Here is a 21,674-nt window from a genome sequence, read left to right as displayed (position 1 = left end):
TACCTTACCAGTTGGGGAAATAGAACCCCTGGTTACAGACTGGTTGTGTCAGATGCCGAGCGTTTTCTGCCAGTCTGGAACCATTTTGGTTTTATATGCCAATCGAACGGATCGTTCCTCGACGCGACACTAATTAATCCATAGCGGCAACTTCATACTAATTAACCACATTTATTGGGGAACATCGGGGATCACAACATAAGCAAAATTCATGACAATGTTTTTATTAACAATCCTCAACTTGTTCTTGACTAGGGAACCACGGACTACAGGTTTCGAGGGGTCGCTACCGAAATATGCCTTAAACAACGTGTAGACAAGGACAGACAGACAGACAGACAGACAGCATGCAAGACAAGACAGAGTACTTGGTGATGTCTCATGGACGAGAGCACAGTGTTAAAAAGCACGAATATCGCTCGTAACAAGCGGATGTCCACGGATTCGAACTCCAGTTCGAACGCGCCGCGTGGCAAGATGGCGGCGTCGTACTCTTGCCCCCTTCGCACAGCACGCGGTCTCCGCGCACTCTGACCCCGCATAAGGTGGACGATGGGCCTCAGCCGATCTCTCCCAAGGTCCAGCACACAAATCCAGGCCTGCCCTGTTCTCCAGATAAGGCCCAAGTCGAGGTGCCGAGCTCTGCAGGCGGATTGACAACGTGTCGAGCCGTGAGGTGAGTAAGGAAGGAGGCTCCACGGCCCGACGCAGGCCGAACCTGTCGATCACCTCCCCATAAGAGTCGATCGCCAACTTGACCTGCAGGCCGCCTCTCCCACTGCCCCAAAAGGCAGACTCAACGTGCAGGCAGCCTCTCTTACGTTCGCTCGCTTCAGACAACATCAGCACGCCTCGAGAGCGACTGTTCTCCAAACACTACTCTTTGTTTTCTCCTGAGTTTCTCTCTCGTTCGCTCCTTCGACACACGAGGACGCCTTCTCTTGGCGAAAAAACCAACAAAACTCCCCACCCCCCTTCGCGTCACTTCCTCTTTTTGGCCACACCCTCTCAGCTGACTCGTCGGGGCCTCGTCCGGGATGGGGAAGAAGAAGAGGGAGCTCTCTTGCCACCACCACCACACAACAACAATACAGCCTCTTACATCTCCCGACACACATATAACATCCATTTTACCAAACAACCTAACTATACATGCATTTAACGGGGGATCTGAGCTAATCCTATATTTAGTTGTCAAATAAGGGCCATTTCCGTAACATATATATATATATATATATATATATATATATATATATATATATATATATATATATATATATATATATATATATACTGTATATTGTTACGAATCTGGAAGCCATCGCACACAACAGCCAGAGTCCCCATTGATCAGTTATTTCGACAAGTATGTGTTTATAGTTTGGGCCCCATCCCTATGTTTAATGGGTGATTAAATGTATGTGAGCTGCGAGTTATTTTATAGTTAGAATTTAGACATCAACCACAACATACACCTTCGCTTTTTCCACCATCGCCCTCCCTCATGCGTGACAAACGCAACCGTGGGCGGGGCCCACTCCCTCTTTAGCCAATCGGTAAGCAGCGGGCGTCTCACCCGCCCCGTCCCTCACTCAACCCGGTCGCCATTACGCACGTGGTCTTAGGTGAGGAGGTAGGCAGAGCTACAATCGCCTCAGATGGGGACTCCACCCAGAAGGTTGAGAGTTGCCCCGCTTACCGTGGGTCTGTCCAATGAGGGACGGCCAGCGAATCGCGCGATGCAACTGTCCAATCAGGAGGCGAGTGGCCAGGGAAGAAATCCCTCCCACCTCATGAGAGGAACGAATAACAGTTGGGGCGATGATTCTGTCTGGGTCTGCCTCGCCTGGTGTCGTCTGATCCGTCTGGAAGCTTTTTCGGCCTTGATCGCCTGTCGCCTCATCGTCTCTCGCCTCGTCGTCTCTCGCCTCGTCCGCCTTCGTGCTGGCTGGCGTCAGCCGCTCCATCCCTCGTCCCTGGTGCTTGGTGCTGAGTTGAGGCGGTGGGTTTGAGTCCCGCCGAGTCAACTCGAGCAGACCGCACGAGGCAGACAGGTGCAAATGCAGACTCTTTCCCTCAGCTCGCATTCCCTCCCAAGCTGAAGGGCCAAATAAAGGCCGTGGCCACCATTTCCTTTGGGTGTGTGCGTGTGTGTCTGTGGGCCCAGTCTATAAGTAACAATTGTTTTAGTGCCTTGTACATTACTTGCATTCCTTCTTGATAGTCGGTTTAACTCTACTCTTTTCGTGCTCCCCTGCCCCATTATAAATAAACCCCCAAGTTGTTCAATGTACCAGCTCGTTGTTGTGCTTTCTATTATTGACCCAGCACGGTTCGTGCTTGAGAACCAGTTAGCCGATTGGGCTGTAAGTTGTCGTTTGGACCGACGGACTTTGGTGATTCCGCTCAGTTACACCGGACTGAGGTCGCGAGAGCGACCCGGTTCGACAAAGTCCGTTGAGGGTGTAACTTCCCCGGTAATTTGACGACGTAGGTACTTAGGTATATTGAAATTTGGCTATTAACCCTACCCCACGCCGTCAGAGAATTGGCGAGCACGGTCCTTAAGTGACCCGTGACCTTCGGAGTTGTCCGAAGGTTACGACCTGCAATTCCAGGTGTTCGGTGGGAGACGGCTCCACCTGGAGCTCGCTGGAGCTCGGGAAGGATCGCGGCTCACGGCGATTGGATCCAACTCGCTCTCGCTGGAGCCCGGGTCCGAACAGCTTGAAGACCACACGAGGTGGAGAGGTTCGAAATAGGTTCTGGGTTTCAGCTCATCTGTCCCTCCGAGCTGAAGTCCTTATTAAAGACATCAGCCACCATTTCTTGGGAGTGTGTGCGTACGAGTGTCCGTGGGCCCGTCTAACAAGTAGGAAACTGTTAAGTGCCTGTGTTGTATTTGCTTTACATTTCACAATAGAACTCTTCCCCCTCCTTCCCCCTCCATCCCCTCCCTTACCTCAAATGGCCGCACTGCTGATTCCACACGTGATAAAGCTGAATGTCTAAACTCGGTGTTTGCAGCTAAATCTTGTGTCCCAAACCCATCACTATCTCTACCCACTTTACCCAGTCGCACCCAACTGTCCCTGGACTCTGTATCCTTTTCTCCTGACAAGGTGGAGAGCTTGCTTTCAAACCTCGAGTCAGATTCTGCAACCGGTCCAGACGGCATCAGCCCACGTGTCCTCAAAGCCTGCTCTTCTGCTCTTGCTCACCCTCTCTCTGTTCTATTCACCCTCTCATTTTCCCAAGGTCATCTGCCATCTGCTTGGAAATCTGCTAACATCACTGCCCTGCATAAAAAAGGTGCAAAAACAGATCCCTGTAACTACAGACCAATCAGCCTTCTCCCAATCATCAGCAAGGTTATGGAATCCATCATTGCTTCAGACATGAAATCCTTCCTCTTCTCCAATGGCTTGATTTCCAATCATCAATTTGGTTTCAGACCAGGTCACTCTACCCTGGATATGCTGCTACTGCTCTCCCATCAATGGATGGAGGTCCTCAATGCCAGACAGGAAATCCGAGCCGTATCCCTGGACATATCACGTGCTTTTGACACAGTCTGGCACCCTGCCCTACTCACCAAACTCTCTTCCCATGGTATTCAAGGCCATCTCCACTCATGGCTCGCAGACTTCCTCTCCTGTCGCAGTCAACGTGTGGCCCTAAATGGAGTTCTTTCATCCCCTCTTCCTGTGCAGGCTGGAGTTCCTCAAGGTAGCGTTCTGGGCCCTGTTCTTTTTCTGGTTTTCATCAATGATCTCTCGGACTCTCTGGAAAATCCTCTATTTCTCTTTGCCGACGACTCCACCCTCTGCCGTACCATCTGTCATCCCTCAGACCGGCAAGCAGCAGCTTCTTCGCTCACTGCAGATCTGGATAAAATCACAAACTGGTCCAACACGTGGAACATGTCTTTCAATCCACACAAATCTCACACTCTCACTATGTCTCTTCGAAAGGACCGTTTACAAAACCCCCCATCCACTTTCTCAACAATCCTCTGGAAGAAGTCTTTTCTTTCAAGCTTCTGGGTCTCACTATCTGCCATGACCTTTCCTGGGAAAGTCACATTTCCAACCTTGCCTCAAAAGCCAGTCGCCGACTGGGAATCCTCCGTCGTGCAAAGTCCTTCCTCGGCCCTCTTGAGCTCCTGACTACTTACAAAGCTTTTGTCCGTAGCCTGATGGAGTACTGCTCTCCCCTCTGGGCTGGTGCTCCTGCCTCCCACCTTTCTCGACTTCACGCTGTCGAAACCAGGGCTTTTAAGATCATTGGCATCTCCCGCAATGAAGCTGAGTCTTTGGGCCTCTCACTCAATCACCGCAGGTTGGTCGGTGGTCTTTCTGTCTTCTACCGACTCCTCTCCAGCCTTGCCCCCCTGCTCTCTCTGCGATTTGTCCCAACCACATTTCCACAGGGCGCTCAAGGTCCGCCAACAACCCCATTCTGGTAAAACTACCAAAATCACGAATCACTGCTCATCTTCACTCTTTCATTCCTCTTTTTCCCGCCTTTGGAATAAACTTCCTCACTCTATTCTTTCCCATTCTTCCCTCCAGGCTTTCAAAACAGCTGTTCACCACCACCTCTTATCTTCCCCCATCCAAATCCTCGATCTTTTCTACCCCCGATAATCCACCCAAGCCCACTTCCTTCAATTCTCCTGCTTTCCTTCCTGAAAGTCCCTGTAATGTCCATCTTCTCCTCGCCATGTTCCCCGTCCCATCCCCATCCCTCTCCCTTCCACAGTTCACCTGTGTCTGTTCCTCAATGTTTTGTCCCTTCCACTCCCACCCCTCTTGTCTCATGCCTCCTTGCTGTGAGTTGTGTGTTAGCTCTCATACGAGCCTCGACCAAGGTATACAAAAAAAAAAAAAAAAAAAAAAAAAAAAAAAAAAACTCGGCTGTAGGTTTTTGCTCGTGTCCTGTCCCCTATCGCCATTCATTCATTGCTTGCATGCCTGTGTTCAAATAAATGTTCCCCATTGTTGAATGTCATCTGCTCGTTGCGTCCCTTCTCCATTGACTGCCATGGAACGTTCAGGATATTAGCTGGCTGATTACAAAGCGGATAAAATAATCTGGTCCGACGGGATCTGGCGAATTAAAACCGCTCGGCATTCGCATACAGAACGAGCTGCTTAAGCGGCTCGTTTTCGTGCAGGCCCCGTCGAGGTAGAAACTCCCGGTATCTCTGTCTGCGCGAATAATTAGGTACATCGACAATTCGGCGATCGACCCTATAGCGCGTGGACAGAGGGATTGGCTGGTTTATGGTGTGTTAAAAACACCCGTAGCTGGGTTTCAGCGTTGATCCGGAAGCTACGAGTAGATTACGCGTTCGGTGGGCACGTGCGGCCGCAATTGGGCTAAGGCGGTCGTCCGCACGCCGAACGGGCGGAAATCCACAACAATATTTTCATTCCCCACATCAGTCTTTTTCGACGCAAGACCTGTATGACCCTTTATCACCTCGAAGACGCTTCAACACCTCAAAGACCCTTGAGGACCCCAAAAACCCTTTAAGACCTGTAAGATCCTGAAACCCCCAAAGACACTGAAACCCTTTAAGAACCTTTTTACTCTTAATACCCCTTATACCCTTCAGACAGATTAGACAGCTTGGACCTTGAGCATTTGGAGCTTTAGACCACTTGGACCATTTTAGACCCTTTTTACATGCTTGAAAGTTTCGATTCTTTCGACCCCTTTGACGCAAACTGCAATCAGAACATACCCTTTTGACTATCTCGAATATTTTAAGCGCACACCACACAAACAAACATCTGTCGTCTTCTGAAAAAACACAGACTGTACATTTTTCAGCAAGTTGTTCACAAACTCAACCCACCCAGACGTGGGTGGGTCGAGTTTTTATAAACACGAGCAGAGTACCCGAGGGAGTGGAAGGGGAGTAGGGTGGGAGGGAATAAGAGGGAAAAGGGTTGGGAGGGAGTCCAGAGGGAGGGGTGGGTGTGGAGTGGGAGGAGGCAGGGGAAGGCGTGGGGTAGGTGTCTGGAGAAAGGGCGTGTGATGGGGGGAGGAGGAGGAGGGGGTGAGGTGCGAGTCAGAAGGGAGGAGCTGGGGTGGGATTAGGGAGGGGAATGGGTGGGCGGAGGGATCCGACTTTGCCCAGCCACGCTGGAAACCTTTGCCAGTTACACATGTTATACCTGACATATTGCACTTGTTATGTAAACACATGGTATGGATGACATTGTACAGGTTATACACACATGTTACATGTGACAGATTGCACTTGTTATATACACTGATGCGTCACATTGCACATGCTGTGTTCACACATATATTAAATGCAACATATTATATCACACACACACACACACACACACACACACACACACACACACACACACACACACACACACACACACACACACACACACACACACACACACACACACAGATATTTTAAGACCTGATAGGTTTACGTTCCATCTCCTGAAACCCGCAAATGGACATAATGTTACGAATTTGGAAGCTGACTGCACACAACAGTCAGAGTCCCGATAGATCAGTTATATCGGTAAGTATGTGTTTCTAGTTAGAATCCATCCTCTGTGTCTAATGGGAATTAAGTGTACGTGCCCTGTGGGTTATTTTATAGATAGGATTTTTTACATCTTCACTTTCACACGACAACACTCTGCTCGCGGCATTCTTCGCAAGCTCGCCAGCAAGTGCGCGTGGGCGGAGTCTAACATCGGCATGGCGCCCCTCTTTGGCCAATCGGCAAGGAGCGGGCGTCTCACCCGCCCTGTTTCCGACTCAACACCATCGGCATTATGCACGTGGCCAGAGGTGAGGAGGTGAGCGGAGGAGAGGAGGTTCGGTGGAACCAACGCCTCTGATCGGGACTCCACCCAGGAGGGTGGGAGTTGTCCACGCCTACCGTGGGCCTGTCCAATGGGAGACGGCCAGGGAATCGAGCGATGGGTCCAACCAATCAAGAGGCGAGTTGCCAGGAGAAGAGGCCCTTCCCTCCCAAAGAGAATATTAAGTTGGAACAGTTCACTTGCGTCATGTATGGCAAGAGTCAATTTCAGGAAGTGGATGAAGTAAGGGTGCTCATGATAAGGGAGAAGTGTGGGGACAAGCCTGTGGACGCAGGCTGCAACATTGACCTTGGGAAACTACCTCCATGTAGAAAGTGCTTCGAGCAGCACATCCGAAGAGATAATTATCAAGCAGCTGTTTGGAAGCGTTCTCATATCGCAGATCCCAATATACCAGATGACATGCAGGAACATGGCTGGACATACACAGATGGTGTTATGGAGCCACTGTGGATATCAGGCGATATTCTCCCCAAGAAGTCGATTGGTTCCCTGCAGGAGGCACTGGAAGAAGACAGTGATGATGAGAATGATGACGAGCCATGCGAATGTGAAGATTGTGTGGACTCGGACATTGAATAGTATGATGGCCAATGAAGGACATAGCAAGCAAACATCAGGCTCAGAATCTGCCAACGAAGGACACTTCTTCTATATATGACTGATAGTTAATCGAAACAGCGTGATTATCAACTGGTCGAGACTGTCAAACTCAGATGTGTGCTACGAAGTTTGCGAAGACTCCAACAGGTTGCAGATCATCTACTCATAGTTTTTGCCATTGCATCGATCTACTTTATAGGAGAGTGCACATGCAGGCAAACAATGTGAAGATAAACCATTTGTCAGATCTGGTGTGTGGCTAGTAGGCTTTCAAACATCTGGTAACTCTGGAAGAAAGGGGATAGAGTAAATATTATTAGATTAATGTTTTTTTTATCCGAATGCATTCAACGTGTGAGATCTTCAATAACTGCACTCAGATGGACCATATGAATACATTTTTGCTGTGTATGCTCTCCTTCAGCCGCAACTAATTACACATCAGTTTAACTTTTGTGCCTTCAGGATGGTTACTATTTCCAGCTTTTGGGAAAGATACTTTGTGCTATCATCACATCCACTCACCTTATTTACATACCACTGCATTTTAAAATATTTGATTTAACTTCAAGGCCCAATCTTATCAAAATATGTAGTCATGATGCTTACGTGAAACTCAAAAATGGAGGACACATCGCTCCGTGCATTTTGTTCATAGGGAATAAAGATGTATATGAAATTCATTGTTCTATGATTTTTGCATGTAATTAAGCTATCCAAACATTATTCTACATCTCTGACAACAAAGGAAATATGTTCACATAATTCCTTGACCCTCCAAACATATGTGTAGATTCCTCATTTACAAATTTCCATGCACCAGAAGTTGAGATATTTACGAAAATGAGAATTTCCAGAATGGCGGATCCTCATTTGCACATCAATGCATTTAAAATTATTTCCACTACTTTTACTCAAACAGAAAATAGTTATATTCCCCTGAAACACGAACAGACATCATAAGTCACAGTGATGTATTATATCAGGCCCAGGTAATTAATTCTATTGATTAATCTGATTTCGCATGATTTTCGAACGATTCATTGTGCTTTGTATTTTATGCTAATTAGCCCACTTTAAAAAAATTCAAAATTTTAAATATTTTTTTTGCCATCCTGGCTTGTGTCTGGCAACACTTAAGTAATGTTTTTTTGACGAAAAAAACTGACATGTGTGGTAATTACAAGGAAAGAAAATGGAAATTCTTGCATTTTTGTGGGAATTAGTCTTAAAGTCAAATTTAATTCAGATACAAACTGCCTAATTAGTATAAACAAAATATATTTTAATACGCAAATGTATAAGCTTTAATTTGACACCAATTGTGTAATTTTATGTTTATATTTGACAGAGATATTGACCAATTGCCGAATTTTGTGAGATTCGTCTATTTTTGTTTGGTTGCCATGGAAACAGCTTAATAAAGCATCGTGCAAATGAGTTATTTTTCAGGGAACATCTTTTTTCTGATACTTGGGATATATATGAACACTGGTGTCAGTGAAAAATTGTCGCAGGGAGGGGGGGGGTAGGTAAGTGCCACTGGCCCCCGGCCTATAAAAGGAAGCAGCATGGAGAAAGTGTTGAAGATACGTGCGTGAAGCTTCCATGAACTCACTCTCTCTCTCTGTCTCTCTCTCTCTCTCTGTCTCTCTCTCTCTCTCTCTCTCTCTCTCTCTCTCTCTCTCTCCCTCTCTCTCTCTCTCTCTCTCTCTCTCTCTCTCTCTGTCTCCCTCTCTCTCTCTCTGTTTCTCCCTCTCTCTCTCTCTCTCTCTCTCTCTCTCTCTCTCTCTCTCTCTCTCTCTCTCTCTCTCTCTCTCTCTCTCTCTCTCTCTCTCTCTCTCTCTCTCTCTCTCTGTTTCTCCCTCTCTCTCTCTCTCTGTTTCTCCCTCTCTCTCTCTCTCTCTCTCTCTCTCTCTCTCTCTCTCTCTCTCTCTCTCTCTCTCTCTCTCTCTCTCTCTCTCAGTGCGCTGAGTTAACAAACAAAGAAGAGTGTGAGTGACACGCTTGTGCTTGAATTCTGGAGGCAAAGAAACTTTCAGAAAGACTTCAGATGCAAAGTCACATGACTGGCCACGGCAGTGACTCTGGCTGGGAAAGTCCTCGCCTGCAATTTTAATGTTAGTAAAAATGAAATCTGTGCCGCCGAGTGTGGGTTCTCTGTTATTTATTTCTTATTCATCATTGTACACAAGCTTGCGTGTTCCCTTCCACCTCTTTCTGCCTGTTGATTCACTCGGACTGTTCCAAACTGCTCTTATTGTCAACCTTTTCCCCCATAACTTTATCAATAAACCTTTAAAAAGGTAAGAAACGTGTTCGACCCGTCATCCTAATTCTTCAAGATCAACGAACATGCAAAACTACTCCCGCACCCCTCACCAAAATGCATTGCGGTAGGTGTGTCGATAAGCTTGACAAGGGGCTCCTCCTTCTGACTCCACGATTCTTTGTCTTTCTTCTTTGTATTCTGGAGCCGCAGCGAACAAAAAAAAATTGTTTGGGGAATTTTCACAACAATATCGGGGAAAAACTAAACGAAGGCCTGGACAGCATTTGCTCAAGTACCATGGTAGCATTATTTATATTGTATACCGCCATGTTGTTCAGTGGTGCCGAGCACGATAGCAAGCCACTCGGCAAGCAGTCAACAAGCCGCTTGCTAACGTAACACAACTCCGTACTTCATCAAGCGCCAAATGAAGGCCTTGTCAGTGTATTCAGCATTTCCTCTCCTCCTCCGTCTCTCCTCTTTTCTTGTTCGTTCATTCCCTTGATGTTTGTCCCACTCTCAGTTCTCCCTGTTTCTTCCAAGATCCTCGCTCCTGGAAAGAAATAAAAAACTATAACCTCAAAAACGGACAAGTGAATCTAAATTATTCATTTTATTTCAACCAATTCCTTCAAAATGTAATTTGTACAAATCATGTATTTGCCAAAATAAACTAAAATCGATTTTTATTTGCCTTATCCATCAGATCATCATTAAAAAATCAATCTTTGGGACTTAAAAACAAACAGAAACTACAACAACACAAACCATTCTTGTGTGCTGAGTTTACAACATGTGATCCAAATGTGTCATTCTTCAGTGAAACTCTACGGTTCTGCAATAGTAAACGAAATGGTAAAATTGGAGTAACTACCTCATTGGTAGCTCATGTACTACCTTCACCACCCTCAGGGAACATCGAAGGATGAAGATATCGTTCTTCCAGTGATTCAGTAACTCAATAAGTTAATCTCGGTAAGAAAGTGTGAACACTTGCCATTGTTGAAATTTGTAATCTCCAAATTAGTTCGGAACAAGTCCAAAAATAATCATCGGTGTTATAAAAACTATAATACTGCTATTAATGGAGTAAAATGAACAAAACATGTGGAGAACACGTGATACACCGTAAGGTTCCCAATCCCACCGAAGCTAACCTCTTCTTCGCCACTCCAAAGAACCTTGTCCATCTCCAATCTGTCCAATTATTTTGTAAATCTTCATGCTCTTTTATCGTTGTCGCAGTTGTCAATGTCGGTTTGTTGATACAGTATTTCGTTTTCGATATTTTCCGTTCTCTTCTTCGTTCTCCCATTGCTTGTGATCTCCCTTCGTGGGTTTCAGGAGTTGGGAGGAAGTTCTCCCAAAATTCGAAATCTCCACTTCCTTTTGTTGAAGGATCGTGATTCATGAATCAAATTGTGAAACTTCGTTCACAGAGCCTCGTTCCCATGGGCTCTTTTCAAAATCTTCACTGAACCTGTGACAGCGTCCACTTGTCGCTCGTTTGGAGTGATATTCCCTGGAATGATTTTTAAATACTCAGTGAGGGGTTTTCTTTATCATTCCTCTAGCTCCGACGATCACCGGTACAATTTCAGTTTTCTTCAATTTCCAAGTCCTCTTGACCTCATTTTTTTATTTCCTGGTATTTGGTCATTTTCCTGATTTCTGTGTCATTTATTCCAAAGTCATTGGGAACTGAAACCTCGATCAGCAATGTGACTTTTCCTTTTCATGTTTGAGTACCGTGTCTGGACGAAATGCTTTGTTTGCGACGTCCACACTTGACGGGATCATCTTGTCGCACGTGAGCATTGGATGTTCATTTTTAAGGATCGGCTCTGGTTTGTGTTTCCATGATTGTTCTGCGACCGGGATGTTCAAATGTTTACAGATGTGCCAGTTGATTATTTTACAGATGCTGTCATGTCTTTCTGTGTACAGCTGTTCTGACATGAGTTTTTTACACCCCGAACGGAGATGACTGGTACTTTCTGTTTCTTCCTCACAAAACCTGCATTTGTCCGAATGACTCAATCCCACCATTTTCTTCACGGCATCAGTGCAATGTCATCGGTCTTGAGCATTGATGATGACTTGTTCTCCATCCCATTCAATTTGGCCCCTTCTTCGCCATTCGAATGAGCTTTCCTTGTAGATCCCTATCCTGTCGAGCTCTTTTTAAAATCTTCCTGCTCTTTTGTCATTCTCCCATTTGTCAGACTCTCTCTGCTGATATATATATATATATATATATATATATATATATATATATATATATATATATATATATATATATATATATATATATAATGTATAATGTTTATATACAGAAATACATTTATTTGCAATCATTGGGATTGTTAAATGGATGAAGGATCCCTTTTCGGGTTTGTAGTTTTCTTGCTCGTGTTCAAATCTCATCCGATAGTCTGTTGAGCTTTTCACATACTCCACTAGTCCGACACACGTTGTTCTGTGCACAAAGTTAAGCTCCATCCAGCCACCTCCTCCTCCTTCTCCCCTCGGTAAGTTCAACCTCGGTATGCATTGGTTTATGCGGAATATCTTGTGAATAGTTAGACGTTTCCTTAATTGTGGCCACTTTATAATTGCACAGCTATATTGGAATACTGTCACTGCACGTTGGTTTACAGCTTTGATTTTGTTTCTTGAAGAAAGGGATGACTTCAGAATTCGTCTTATTCTGCCGAAGTACTCTTTGCTGATTATTTTACACTTTTTTGTGTTAGATCTGGTGGCCTTCTTGTATTCCGAGGTATTTGTAGGATGCTTCGATTTCTAGTTCCTGTATTGTTGGACTTAGATAAATTGAGATGTTGCAGGCTCTTTTTGCTTTTCATTGTACAAGTGTGCACTTGGCACATTTGTCAAGAACAAACTCATTTCTCCCCAGTGTGAGTTCGTTTGTGTCGATTCAAGCTTGATAACCGACTAAAAACATTCGAACACACAGAACACGTGTAAGGATTTTCCCCATTGTGAGTTCGTTTGTGTTTTTTCAAGTTTGATAATTGACTAAAATCCTTCGAACACACAGAACATTTGTGCGGTTTTTCCCCAGTGTGAGTTCGTTTGTGTCGATTCAAGTTTGATAACCGACTAAAAACATTCGAACACACAGAACACGTGTAAGGATTTTCCCCAGTGTGAGTTCGTTTGTGTTTTTTCAAGGTTGATAAGTCACGAAAATCCTTCGAACACACAGAACATTTGTACGGTTTCTCCCCAGTGTGAGTTCGTTTGTGGTTATTCAATGTTGATGAATGACGGAACACTTGAGAACACACTGAACATTTGTACGGTTTCTCCCCAGTGTGAGTCCGTTTGTGTTTTTTCAAGTTTGATAATTGACTAAACTCCTTCGAACATACAGAACATTTGTGCGGTTTCTCCCCAGTGTGAGTTCGTTTGTGGGATTTCAAGTTTGATAACAGACTAAAATCCTTCGAACACACTGAACATTTGTACGGTTTCTCCCCAGTGTGAGTCCGTTTGTGTTTTTTCAAGTTTGATAACTGACTAAAATCCTTCGAACACACCGAACATTTGTACGGTTTCTCCCCAGTGTGAGTCCGTTTGTGTTTTTTCAAGTTTGATAATTGACTAAAATCCTTCGAACACACCGAACATTTGTACGGTTTCTCCCCAGTATGAGTTTGTTTGTGGTTTTTCTCCCTTTGGTTGGGTTTCTCCCCAGTGTGAGTTCGTTTGTAGTTGTTCTCGCCTTGGTTGGGTTTCTCCCCAGTGTGAAATCTTCGATGATGATATTGATTCGATGCCTGAGTACATGTCTTGGTACACACTGAGCGGTTGTAGGGTTTCTCCACCAGAGGTATTCTTTGATGTCGATGTGAAGTTGAGTCACAATCAAACTCCTTTGTCCACACAGAACAAGGGTAGGGTTGTTCATTTCTTTGGATCTGCTTGCGTGCCTTTAAATACCTTTTGTGGATGTCGTGAGACACACTGTTCAATGTATCGGTGTCCTGACAAGCAGGCATTTGTTGATTAAAACAATCTTCTGTGTTGAAGAACTGGGTTGAATTGGGAGAAAAAACCATTTTCACTTCTTTCTCTGCAAAGACAAAGAACCAACAGAACTAATTAGGTCATGATGTGTTGAGTGCAAGGAATTATGGGATACCATCGGCGTCAGTTTAATTCAATGTGGAGGACGTCAGACTTTCTTTTATTTCTTTTTCTTTTTTAAGAGAAATCAATGTTGCTATTTTCCCACGTTTGGTGATTCCCAATGACCAGCCAGACAATATGAGATGATAGTTGCAACAGAAAATCAGAAAGCACCTGCAAATGCAAAGCCCGTCCATGTCCGCTTTGTATTCAGACTTCTTCTTACGTGTGCAAAGCATGACTAAAGCTGAAAAAAATATATCTATCTATAATTCCAGCAATCTCTGTGTGTGTGTGTGTGTCTGTCTGTCTGTATGTGTGTCTGTATGCGACCGCAGTTTCTCAACGACCGCCGGTCCGATCGGATTGAAACTTGCCAGGAATATTGCTGGGGCCCCGCGGATGTGCCTTTTCGAGGTTTGATATCAATCGGAAAAAGCGGTTCCCAAATTACGGCCATTTATCTGTCGACCAATGACGAGACACGGTTCTATGACGTCACAATTAATGTTTATTTATTTATTATTATTATTTTTGCACGATTGACGTCATAATTCTTCTTCATTTGGTTTGACGTCACAATCGACGCTTGGGACCTGAGTATGTGCCTTTTCAAGGTTTGATATCGTTCTTCATCCGTTTCAGCTGTTTCCCAAGTGTTTCCCAAGGTTTGAAAGCTGTTTTTTCCCAAGGTTTAAATTAATTGTTCAAATTATTAATTAATCCCAAGGTTTGGATTTTCCCAAGGGAAACAGCTGTTTCCCAAGGGTTTGAAAGCTGTTTTTTTCGCAAGGTTTGAATTAATTGTTGTGCTTGGTAGACATTTGTGAATACATTTACCGAGAGAGTGGCGAGAGAGGGGGGCGGGAGAGGGGCGAGAGAGAGGGAGCGAGAGAGAGGGGGCGTCACAATTCAAGAGAGGGGGAGAGAGGAAGGGGCGAGAGACGGGGCGAGAGAGGGGGGCAAGAGAGAGGAGGCGTCACAATTCAAGAGAGAAGGAGAGAGGAGGGGGCGAGAGAGGAGGAGGGTGAGAGTGGGGGTGAGAGAGAATGGCGAGAGAGAGGGGCGAGACAGGAGGGGGAGAGAGGAGGGGAAGAGAGGAGGGGCGACATTTGGGGGGAGAGAGGGGGGCGAGAGAGATGGGGGCGTCACAATTCTTCTTCTTCTTCGTTTGATATGACATCACAATTGACGCTGGGGACCTGGGTGTGTTTCCCAGGTGTTTCCCAAGTTATGGCCATTTATGATACGGTTGGTCCGATCGAATTGAGAGAATGTCCCAATCCAGTCGTCGTTTACGAGAGCGAAGGAACGAAGCTGCACATACTGGCACGCACCTACGGGCACGCACCTACGGTCCCGCACTAGTCTATCTATAATTCCAGCAATCTCTGTATGTGTGTGTGTGTGTGTGTGTGTGTGTGTGTGTGTGTGTGTGTGTGTGTGTGTGTGTGTGTGTGTGTGTGTGTGTGTGTGTCTGTCTATCTGCGACCGCCGTTTCTCGACAACCGCCGGTTTGATCTGATTGAAACTTGCCAGGAATATTGCCGGGGACCTGCGGATGTGCCTTTTCAAGGTTTGATATTAATCGGACGAGCGGTTCCCAAGTTACGGCCATTTATGTCAACCAATGACAAGACACGGTGCTATAACGTAACGAATGACGTCACAATGTTAATTGTTTTATTTTTTGCACGATTGACGTCACAATTCTTCTTCTTCTTCGTTTGGTATGACGTCACAATCGACGCTGGGGACCTGAGTATGTGCCTTTTCAAGGTTTAATATCGTTCTTCATCCATTTCAGCTGTTTCCCAAGTGTTTCCCAAGGTTTGAAAGCTGTTTTTTTCCCAAGGTTTGAATTAATTGTTCAAATTATTAATTAATCCCAAGGTTTGAATTTTCTCAAGGGAAAGAGGTTTCCCAAGGATTTGAATTAATTGTTGTGCTTGGTAGACATTTGTGAATACATTTTGTGAGAGAGGAGGTGACAGAAGGGGGTGAGAGAGGGGGGTGAGAGAGGGGAGGGAGAGAGGGGGTGAGAAAGAGGGAGCGTCACAATTCAAGAGAGGGGGAGAGAGGAGGGGCGAGAGAGGGGAGGGAGAGAGGGGTGAGAGAGAGGGGATGTCACAATTCAAGAGAGGGGGAGAGAGGAGGGGGCGACAGAGGGGGACAGGAGAGGGGGTGAGAGTGGGGGCGAGAGAGAGAGGGGCGAGAGAGGAGAGGGGAGAGGAAAGGGGGGTGTAATATATAATTATATAGATATATCTATCTATAATTCCAGCAATGTGTCTGTGTGTGTGTGTGTGCGTCTGTGTGTGTGTGTGTATGTGTGTGCGTCTGTGTGTGTGTGTGTGTGTGTGTGTGCGTGTGTGTGTGTGTGTGTGTGTGTGTGTGTGTGTGTGTGTGTGTCTGTGACCGCTGTTTCTCGACAACCACTGGTCCGATATAATTGAAACTTGCCAGGTATATTGCTGGGGACCTGAGGATGTGCCTTTTCAAGGTTTGATATTGTGACGTCCACGGGACTTGAACAGTCCCGCCAACGTAGAATGAGCCGAAACGATGGAGGCGGTTTCTTTTTATAACCCAAACATGGCGGTTCTAATCGCTCTACCGCAAACGGGACGAGGAAGGTGGCAGGAGTCACTTTTCACTGAGTTGATGATGTTTATTTGTTTTTACTATTAACCAGAAATAACAAGACTCGGCAAGAAAAGGGATCCGGGGCGATTCGACGGGATGGTGTGGGATCGGACGTGGGGAAAAACACAGACAATTCCAATGAATATACAGATCTCAAACCCTCTAAGGCGCCAAACACACACACACACACACACACACACACACACACACACACACACACACACACACACAAAACGTAGCTATTTCTGGTGGTCAGGCTGGACCGTGGTGTGGACGCAACTGTCCCTGGTTCGGCGTCGGACAAGCTGGCCTTGCTCTCGTCAGGGGGGCAGGAGAAACCGTGGTGCTGTCGACCTCCTGGTCTTGGCCCAAGTCCGCTCACAGCCGCCAGGGAACCAGTTCTGGCGCCAAGTTGCGAGCAGGAGAGGGAGGCAGGTCCGCCCACCGTTCGACCCCGTACTCCGAGTCAGCAGAACCCCAGAGCCAACCAAGGTGAGGCACGAGGCTCAGCAAGGCTCCAGGACATGATGAAGAACACGATCGAATCAGCACAACAACAAGGACGCTCTCCGCGCAACAGCCTCCACACCAAAAAAACACGATCTTTTTGTCCGATCTTCCTCTTCCTTTTCGACCCCGAACAGAACCTTTTTATCCTCCTGTCCTCGTCACTTCCAATCGAGCCGTTTATTGGCCCACCGCCGTCGCCTTCTGCCAATCGTGATCACGGGGCGGAGCCATCCGCTGCACTGTCCTGTGACGTCACGGCCAGTCTCCAGAGAATACCAAAAGGGGTTTACGCAGACACACTTACCCTATCCCGTGTCCCTATCTAATGACGTGACAATTATCATTTCCCCCCTTGAAGAAATGAACATTTACTAGACAACTTATCACCACTGAATTGCTACTTATTACATCGAGATCCTGGTAAACTCGAACAGCATGGCATACCTAATTAAACATCCTAATTACCCTTTGAATGCATACCCCCCCTCAAACGTAACAATATTAATCGGACAAGTGCTTCGCAAGTTATGGCCATTTATTTACCAAACCAATGGCAAGACACGTTGTTGCGTGGGCATGGCCGATGGTGAAGGGAAGCTCAGCCACGTTCCCCATTACGGGTTGCAACGAACGGGCTTCCGGAGAGTGATGACTTCGTGTATTCTAATAATTTCTCGATTTCTTATGCGCATTTATAGATAAACACAATGGCCCAAGTTATGATCGTTTTCATATTAGACGGTGCATAAATTTGGGGAACTTGAGAGTTAGCTGGTATGCTCCGAAGCAGGAAGTAAATTATTTTTTGCACGTTTTTTTTCTCTTTCCTCTTCTCTTTGTGTTTTTCCTTGCGATGACATTGGGAAAAGGCAAAATACGTTGGCGCTAATTGAATAATTAGCCATTAAGAATAAATTGCGAATAATCGTAACTGCCATATGTGAACTTCCGGACAGTGAGGACTTCACTTCCGGAGAGTGACGATTACTGTATTCTTTCTCGATTCTTTCTTTCTCGATTTCTTTCTCGATTTTCTTAAACCCAATACCCCAATCCAGTCAGTGACGATTACTGTATTCTTTCTCGATTTTTTTCTTGATTTATCGACTTACTGTATTCTTTCTTTCTCGATTTCTGTACTTTCTCGATTTTATTAAACACAATGCCCCAATCTAATCGTCGTTTACGAGAGTGAAGGAACGGCCTGTGTGGTTGTTGTTTCTGGCACGCGGTTTGAAAGTTGTTTTTTTTTTTGCATGTACGGCCGCGCACGTACGGGCACGTGAGAGCGAAGGAACGGCCTGTGTGTTTGTTTCTGGCATGCGGTTTGAAAGTTTTTTGTTTTGTTTTGTTTGCACCTACGGGCATGCACTAGTCTATCTATAATTCTAGCAATCTGTGTGTGTGTGTGTGTGTGTGTGTGTGTGTGTGTGTGTGTGTGTGTGTGTGTGTGTGTGTGTGTGTGTGTGTGTGTGTGTGTGCGTGACCGCTGTTTCTCGACAACCACTGGTCCGATCTAATTGAAACTTGCCAGATATATTGCTGGGGACCTGTGGAGGTGCCTTTTCAAGGTTTGATATTAATCGGACAAGTGCTTCCCAAGTTATGGCCATTTATTTACCAACCAATGACAGGACACGTTGCTGCGTAGGCGTGGCCGATGGGGAAGAGATCCTCAGCCGCGTTCGCCATTACGGGTTTTTTCTCTTCTCTTCACTTTGTGTTTTTCCTTGCGAAAAGGCAAAATACGTTGGCGCTAATTGAATAATTGGCCATTAAAACTAATAATTAATCAAAACGTTGGCAGATCCAGCAGCCTCCGCATTCTTGCACTGGACGAGGAAACAAAGAAGCGCCGTTTCCTCAGCAATGTTGCTTCTGAAGAGGTGCAAAAGAGATAAAGGTGTGTACATGGAGACAATTTTTATTATTATTTATTTATTGAAGAAAAATTGTTCCGAAAATAATTTATCAAAAAAAGGGCACAATTATTTTTGTTTCCAAGTGTCAAAACGGTGTGGCCTTTGGAAGTGTTAAGGAATTCAATTCTTCTCAACATGCTTGCCAACGAAATACATCTCAATTTGGTGGTATGCTTTGCAAACCTTTTTTTTTTAATCTATTTTCAAACGAAAACAATTCGAACATGGAATACCTAATGACACTGAACTTTCAGGTCTCCTACAAACCCTACCCTGTCGCCTCACCGTGGCATAGGAGTGGCAATGGTCAATGGCAGCGAATGTCATGGCTAGCAAAGACAGGGAGGTAAACTTGATTTTAATTTGGATTTTAATTAACTCTGAGTGTGAAAGTATCACAGCAGTTGTTACTTCAATGCAAGCGATAATTCGTGGAATGATGTGAACATTCTGCACGGGTACGCACTACTTCCGGATAGTGATGACTCAATGTATTCTAATAATTTCTCGATTTCTTATGCGCATTTATAAACACAATGCCCCAATCCAGTCGTCGTTTACGAGAGCGAAGGAACTGTGTGGTTGTTTGAAAGTTTTTTGTTTTTTTTGCACGTATGGCTACGCACGTACGGGTACGTAAGAGCGAAGGAACGGCCTGTGTGGTTGTTGCTTCTGGCACGCGGTTTTTAATTTTTTAAATTTCAACTTGATCGGACACATGGTACGGCAGCCAGAATTTTTTTTTTGATCTAGGTTCTTTTTTATTTGTTTATTTTTTGAATGAGGTTCACTTGGCTGTGCCAGTGCTCAAACACCACACAAAATACACCGCACAAAACGACAAAATACACCGCACAACACAAGTTCTGGTGAGGGTCTGCAATCTCGGATCACTCTTTCTAGTTTACGGTCTCACCTCTGTGCTCCGTTTCCTTTTCTTTACCCACAACGGTCATGATATCGATCAACATGACCCAGGGACACTTCTGCCTGCTCGGACAGGACAACACCTTTTCCTCCATATCCTGCTTCTTGTTAGTCTCACGTGTGGGTACGGACGGGTGCTTCACGGAGTGAATGTCTTTCTCCACTTGCTCGTGACAGCTGGTGAAACCCTGTGGACCTCCTACCTCGCCACCACCGCCAATCACCAGCGCACGTGGCAAGGTAGCGCCCGACGGTATCGGGACTAGCGGCAGGACGGGGCAGGACGGCTCGAGGAAGGGCACTACCGGGGAGTCCGTCGGGGAGTCCACCGAAATCCCGGGCTCATCATAATTCACACCGATCCTTCCCGCCGCATCCAACGCCACCACGGGGCCAGGCTGGAGGGACGGGTCATGCCCCAAATGCAGGTCTATCGGCGCGATATTCGACAACCCCATGAGAGCGGTCTTTGGCCCCTTCGTCCACCCTTGGACGCCGCTGTCTGGACCGTCGGACATCTCAGCCAGGCCGTCCGAATCACGTCGCTCGGGGTCGTGTCCATCGGAATGATCCACGTGTTTCACGGCCACTTCCAGCACCACACCAGACGATGTGAGATCAGTCACGGCTGCAGCCGGGCGGCGACCCCCTCCGGAGCACGTCGCCAACACCGCAGGCTCGGTCCATGAAGGGAGTCCATTCACTGGGTGGGTAGAGATCGGAATGGGTAGAAACGTTCTTGGTGGGGACACCGAGACCCTCCAGCCCGGGTTTGGACCCTGGTCCTGCGACACCGACGGCTCCTCGGACGTCAAGAAACTGGTGACGTCCAGGGACCCAGATGGTCTGTTTGAGACGCGACCTGGAGCTGCGGGTGGTGGGAATACGAGCGAACGGTCTTCACGCTCACCCTCCAGGCCGGAACGGTCGAGAGACGGTTCCACCTCGGGGTTTAAACTGCCCTTCGTGTTCACATCCTCCGGTACCGGTGATCCATTCAAACCGAACCGCTTGACCACACGCACCCTCTTCAGTATGAACTCGACCCGGTCCGCACCCTCATAGTTCACACAGCCTCGGCACACGGGCTCCGAGAAGGTCCAGATCATGGCCCAGGACGCTCGTGGAAGGTCACACAAGGAGCAGGACCGACGATATTCGGCCATCACGAGTCAAAGCCTCAGGCCTAGTCACGATTTCCCCTCCGAAGAACAATCAAATGGTCTCCGGAAGGAAACGTTCCGTCCCTCAATTACAGCAGAACATTCGTTGTGGTGAAGTGGGGGGGGGGAGGGGGAGGAGCAGGATGAAAACCAAACCAGTGAAACCGACGTGAAGCGAACTGGGTCAACGAACCGTGTGACGAATCGGCTCTGAGGAAATCAACGTTTCTTCAGAAATGAACGTTTTTTTTATGGCGAGTTCGGCAGTGACGTCACTCAATCGTTTCACCTCTTCATTCTCTCCCGTGGAACCGTGTGGTGAAAACACGTTTGTGTGAACAGTGAAAATATGGAATCGGCAAAGCCGAGAAGCGAACGTAGAATTCTTCTTACATTCGCTTCTTAAATATATCAAATTAAACAGTCTTTTTGCTATGAAAAAAATAAATATTACCTCAACATTACCTTCACAACAACAACTACACCGCCTGGATCAGGATCTCATCTGAAAAAAAAAATAGATCCTCAACATTACCTTCACAACGACAACTACAACTGTACAAAAACCGGAAACAAAAAAAAACCGAAGCAAAAGGGTCAT

General features: G+C 46.2%; 2 protein-coding genes across 2 annotated transcripts in view; both read right to left on the bottom strand.

Moving 5' to 3' along the window:
• The window catches only part of LOC147008108 (uncharacterized), an 88,115-nt gene extending 76,135 nt beyond the window's left edge, over window positions 1–11,980 (bottom strand). The window contains exons 1-3 of the mRNA XM_085865597.1: window positions 10,516–11,980; window positions 10,160–10,300; window positions 9,858–9,945 (exon numbers count right to left, since the gene is read on the bottom strand). Coding sequence (XP_085721723.1) covers window positions 9,858–9,945; window positions 10,160–10,164 — 93 coding nt within the window. The 5' untranslated portion in view covers window positions 10,165–10,300; window positions 10,516–11,980. The remainder of the gene's footprint in view (window positions 1–9,857; window positions 9,946–10,159; window positions 10,301–10,515) is intronic.
• Window positions 11,981–12,104: 124 nt separating this feature from the next.
• Window positions 12,105–21,517, bottom strand: LOC147008107 (uncharacterized). The gene is made up of 2 exons (XM_085865549.1): window positions 19,900–21,517; window positions 12,105–13,849 (listed from the first exon to the last, which is right to left on the bottom strand). Exons 1-2 carry the CDS (start codon window positions 21,074–21,076, stop codon window positions 12,654–12,656), a joined length of 2,373 nt encoding a protein of 790 aa, XP_085721675.1. The 5' UTR covers window positions 21,077–21,517; the 3' UTR covers window positions 12,105–12,653.
• Between the last annotated feature and the right edge of the window lie 157 nt (window positions 21,518–21,674).

Source organism: Eptatretus burgeri, chromosome 21 (assembly GCF_056783735.1).
Source record: "Eptatretus burgeri isolate ZD-2024b chromosome 21, Ebu_testis_v1, whole genome shotgun sequence".
In the NCBI taxonomy this organism is placed as follows: Eukaryota; Metazoa; Chordata; class Myxini; order Myxiniformes; family Myxinidae; genus Eptatretus; species Eptatretus burgeri.
This window is presented reverse-complemented; position numbering and strand designations above follow the sequence as displayed.